General features: G+C 43.3%; 1 protein-coding gene across 2 annotated transcripts; it reads left to right on the top strand.

Annotated features, from left to right (window-relative positions):
- The first annotated feature begins 310 nt into the window (after positions 1 to 310).
- On the top strand, positions 311 to 3977 carry LOC127927128 (tripartite motif-containing protein 16-like). Of its 2 annotated transcripts, XM_052512915.1 has the most exons (5): positions 319 to 989; positions 1434 to 1529; positions 2852 to 3011; positions 3137 to 3196; positions 3428 to 3977. In XM_052512915.1, exons 1-5 carry the CDS (start codon positions 393 to 395, stop codon positions 3934 to 3936), a joined length of 1422 nt encoding a protein of 473 aa, XP_052368875.1. In that variant the 5' UTR covers positions 319 to 392; the 3' UTR covers positions 3937 to 3977. The 2 variants fall into 2 exon arrangements, with proteins under 2 accessions (XP_052368876.1, XP_052368875.1); XM_052512916.1 differs by lacking the exons at positions 2852 to 3011; positions 3137 to 3196; positions 3428 to 3977 and adding an exon at positions 2483 to 2580 and having other exon boundaries at positions 311 to 989.
- Positions 3978 to 4694: the final 717 nt, after the last annotated feature.

Genomic DNA, 4694 nt, shown 5'->3' with positions numbered 1-4694 from the left:
TATATACCACACCTCCTCAGGCCTTATTGATTAATTACAACACATAGGTGTATTATGAGGCATTATAAAAGTCATTAAAATAATGATACATACGTACTTCATTGAAACTGTTACCCTTCATATATTCTAACAACTCACATTTTAAGATTCATTATGTCATTTGTTCCATGTTAAGGGCTCTAACCTTGGAACAAAACTATTTGTCTCCCTCTTGCTGTTGCATGCAGTTCCTCTCTCTCTTCCTCCATTCCTCTAACCCCTCCCTCCCTCTAACCCCACCCCTCTGGCAGAACCAGGAAGTCCCTCCCCTTCCCACAAACTCTCTTCTGAGGAAACGAAACTGATCTGAGTCTCTCTGTCGTCTGTCTGTGTGAGAGTGAACAACCGTCCAAATGGCTCAGCAAGGAGTTCTGCTGGACCAGGACCAGTTCTGTTGTTCTGTCTGTCTGGATCTACTGAAGGAGCCGGTCACTATTCCCTGTGGACACAGTTACTGTAGGAGCTGTATTGAGGGCTGCTGGGATCAGGATGTTCTGAAAGGGGTCTATAGCTGTCCTCAGTGCAGAGAGACCTTCACTCCAAGGCCTAATCTGAGGAAAAATAACATGTTGGCTGAGGTGGTTGAGAAACTGAAGAAGACAGGACTCCAGGCTGTTCCCCCTCCTGCTCTGTGCTATGCTGGACCTGGAGATGTGGTGTGTGATTTCTGCACTGGGACCAGAAAGCAGAAAGCCCTCATGTCCTGTCTGGTGTGTCTGGCCTCTTACTGTGAGACTCACCTCCAACCTCACTATGAATCTCCTGCTTTGAAAAAGCACAAGCTGGTCAAAGCCACCGCACAACTACAGGAGAAGATCTGCTCTCATCATGACAAACTGCTGGAGGTTTACTGTCGTACCGATCAGCAGTGTATCTGTTATCAGTGTGTGATGGATGAACATAAAGGCCATGATACAGTGTCAGCTGCAGCAGAGAGGACTGAGAAACAGGTAAGACCAAAACAACTTGTTGGTGGCTGTCTGATAAACAAAGAATTATAGATACAGTAGGAACTAAATCTGTTTGAATGGGAGATCATTATGTTATATACAATATGAATTTGATCCACAGCAGAACAAATATGAACACAAACCTTGAGTATATATAGATATGTTAACCCAGATTCTCCAAATGTATCACCATTTTCTAAAGTCAAACACTATTATCATTCTGAATGGCCTTTTATGAGTCCAAAGTTCAGTCTCAACCCCTTGATACATGAAGTCCTACCATAAAAACTATAATCATTCACATAGCAACATAATATAATATTGTAAAGGGACCTCCTCAGGATTGTAGACCTTCCTCTCTATGGGTCCTATGTCACATTACTATACTATTGATCTACTGGACTAATAAAGCTTGATAGCTCATTGAAGAGTGATTCTCCACAGAGGCAGCTGGGGATGAGTCAGCAGAAGGTCCAGCAGAGATTCCAGGAGAGAGAGAAGGAGCTGAAGGAGCTCCAACAGGCTGTGAAGTCTTTCAAGGTGAGTATTGTTGACCAGAGGAGACACACCATTTCACTTCTCTCCTCCAGTCAGAGAGAGAGAGAGAGAGAGGGGCCCCTATCCAATCCCACTGACCCCATTGTTGGGAACAGGCTGTCTGGACCCTTTTCAGAAAATAGACTGGTTCATGTAACTGGGAACTGGTAAGTAGAACACAACCAGCTACTAGCCGAACACAGAACACACAGCTGTCTGTGCGGGTCGCTACAGTAGTTTTACTATCTGTACCAGGCTATAAATGACACAGATAATATCTAGTTAACGTTGTATTTAATGTAGTTTTACTATCTGTACCAGGCTATAAATGACACAGATAATATCTAGTTAACATTGTATTTAATGTAGTTTTACTATCTGTACCAGGCTATAAATGACACAGATAATATCTAGTTAACGTTGTATTTAATGCAGTTTTACTATCTGTGCCAGGCTATAAATGATATTGCAAAAAATTAGAAAAAATCTTAGTTTATCTTTGTCAAACATGAGATGACACAAACACACAGAGACAGTGTTGTGGCAAAGCTACCAGGAAACTATCAATCATGGGAACATTGCTCAGATTTGAACATCTGACCATGCTGGTGATATTGCAGAGAGAAGGGAGTATCTGAGGAGAATTGTTGTGGTCACATCAATGTTAGGAAGACAGGGACTCTCTTTCCGTGCCAATGATGAATCTAGTGAAAGCACAAATAGAGGGAACTCTCAATAGTAAAACTAAAATAAAACTCAAACAACATCCTAGATACATCATGTTGAACTGAGTTTACCAAGAACTACGGTATTGATGTCAAAACAGAAGAGATGTTGGTGGACAGAAACTTTCTTGCCCGGAAAAGAGAGACGGAAGATATGCTTGTTGGGCATAACTTCCTGAATGATGATATGATATATATATACCAAGAGGTGTTCTGTACCTGTCTGTCCAGGAGGGAGGAGAGTAGAGCAGGACCAAGAGGTGTTCTGTACCTGTCTGTCCAGGAGGGAGGACAAGGCCTGGTGGACCTGGAGAGCAGGGTGGCAGAGGTCTGACTCAATGAGGTGTAGAGAGACTACTGAACCTACTGTCTCTGTCTCTGTCTGTCTGTCTGTCTGTCTGTCTGTCTGTCTGTCTGTCTGTCTGTCTGTCTGTCTGTCTGTCTGTCTGTCTGTCTGTCTCTCTCTCTCTCTCTTCTCTCTGTCTCTCTCTCTCTCTGTCTCTCTCTCTCTCTCTCTCTCTCTCTCTCTCTCTCTCTCCTCTCTCTCTCTCTCCAGAGTTATCAGTCTCTCTCTCTCTCTCTCTCTATCTCTCTCTCCAGAGGTATCAGTCTCTCTCCAGTATCAGTGTATCTTCAGACTTACCCAGCATCGTTGTCCGTCCTCTTCAGTACTTTGGAGATGTGAGTAAGACTGTGTCTGAACTGAGAGAGAAAATAGAAGACTTCCTTAAAGGAGAATGGACCAAGATCTCCACTACAGGTGTGTTGAAAACAATAAGAACATCAACTTTAGACCATTAAAAGTTCCCTACTAGTCATATACATGTGGAATATGGTCTGATGATAACATTCCCTCTCTCTGTCAATGTGTTTGTGTGTCTGTAGTGAATATAGTGGGTGTTGTACTGCCTCCAGAGCCCAAGACCAGAGAACAGTTGTTACAATGTGAGTCTCTTTATTGTGAAGTAACTAACAGTCTCTTTTTACTGACACTCCTAACAATCCCTCTAGAAATATATAGCAATAGTAGATCTAATCAAAGACTGGGTATCTATCTGACTCCTCATATTTCTTTGATTTGATCTCTGCTGTGCTCTAATCAAAGACAGGGTAGATACAGTATCTGACTTAACTTATTGTTCTGACTCCCCTCATTGGTCTCTGCTCTTCTCCCAGATTCCTGTCAGCTCACACTGGACCCAAACACAGCATACACACACCTCTCTCTGTCTAAAGGGAACAGAAAGGTGACCTATACAGACCAAGTCCAACCATATCCTGACCATCCAGACAGATTCACCAACTGGTGTCAGGTTCTGTGTAGAGAGGGTCTGTCTGGATGCTGTTACTGGGAGGTGGAGAGGACTGGTGATGTTGATACAGCAGTCTCATATAAAGACATCAGCAGAACAGAGACAGATGGTGGATTTGGATACAATAACAAGTCCTGGAGTTTAGAGTGCTCTAGAGGTGGTTATTGGTTCAGACACAATAATGTTGAGACTAAAGTATCAGGCCCTCAGTCCTCCAGAGTAGGAGTGTACCTGGATCACAAGGCAGGTACTCTGTCCTTCTACAGTGTCTCTGACACAATGACCCTCCTCCACAGAGTCCAGACCACATTCACTCAGCCCCTCTATCCTGGGATTCATCTCTCTAGTACTGCTGAGCTGGTTAAACTGTAGTAGGGTTCACATAGATACTAGTCATGCTGGTGTAGTCAATAGCTGAGTCATGCTGATATTAGTTATGCTGGTTTAGTCTATAGCTGAGCTGGTTAAACTGTAGTAGGGTCCACATAGATACTAGTCATGCTGGTGTAGTCTATAGCTGAGCTGGTTAAACTGTAGTAGGGTCCACATATATACTAGTCATGCTGGTGTAGTCTATAGCTGAGCTGGTTAAACTGTAGTAGGGTCCACATAGATACTAGTCATGCTGGTGTAGTCTATAGCTGAGCTGGTTAAACTGTAGTAGGGTCCACATAGATACTAGTCATGCTGGTGTAGTCTATAGCTGAGCTGGTTAAACTGTAGTAGGGTCCACATAGATACTAGTCATGCTGGTGTAGTCTATAGCTGAGCTGGTTAAACTGTAGTAGGGTCCACATAGATACTAGTCATGCTGGTGTAGTCTATAGCTGAGCTGGTTAAACTGTAGTAGGGTCCACATAGATACTAGTCATGCTGGTGTAGTCTATAGCTGAGCTGGTTAAACTGTAGTAGGGTCCACATAGATACTAGTCATGCTGGTGTAGTCTATAGCTGAGCTGGTTAAACTGTAGTAGGGTCCACATAGATACTAGTCATGCTGGTGTAGTCTATAGCTGAGCTGGTGAAACTGTAGTAGGGTCCACATAGATACTAGTCATGCTGGTGTAGTCTATAGCTGAGCTGGTTAAACTGTGGTAGTAGGGTCCACATAGATACTAGTCATGCTGGTG

The sequence above is a fragment of the Oncorhynchus keta genome, unplaced genomic scaffold, assembly GCF_023373465.1.
Source record: "Oncorhynchus keta strain PuntledgeMale-10-30-2019 unplaced genomic scaffold, Oket_V2 Un_contig_954_pilon_pilon, whole genome shotgun sequence".
Classification (NCBI taxonomy): Eukaryota; Metazoa; Chordata; class Actinopteri; order Salmoniformes; family Salmonidae; genus Oncorhynchus; species Oncorhynchus keta.
Note: the sequence above shows the minus strand (reverse complement) of the source record. Positions and strands in the feature narration are given on the sequence as shown.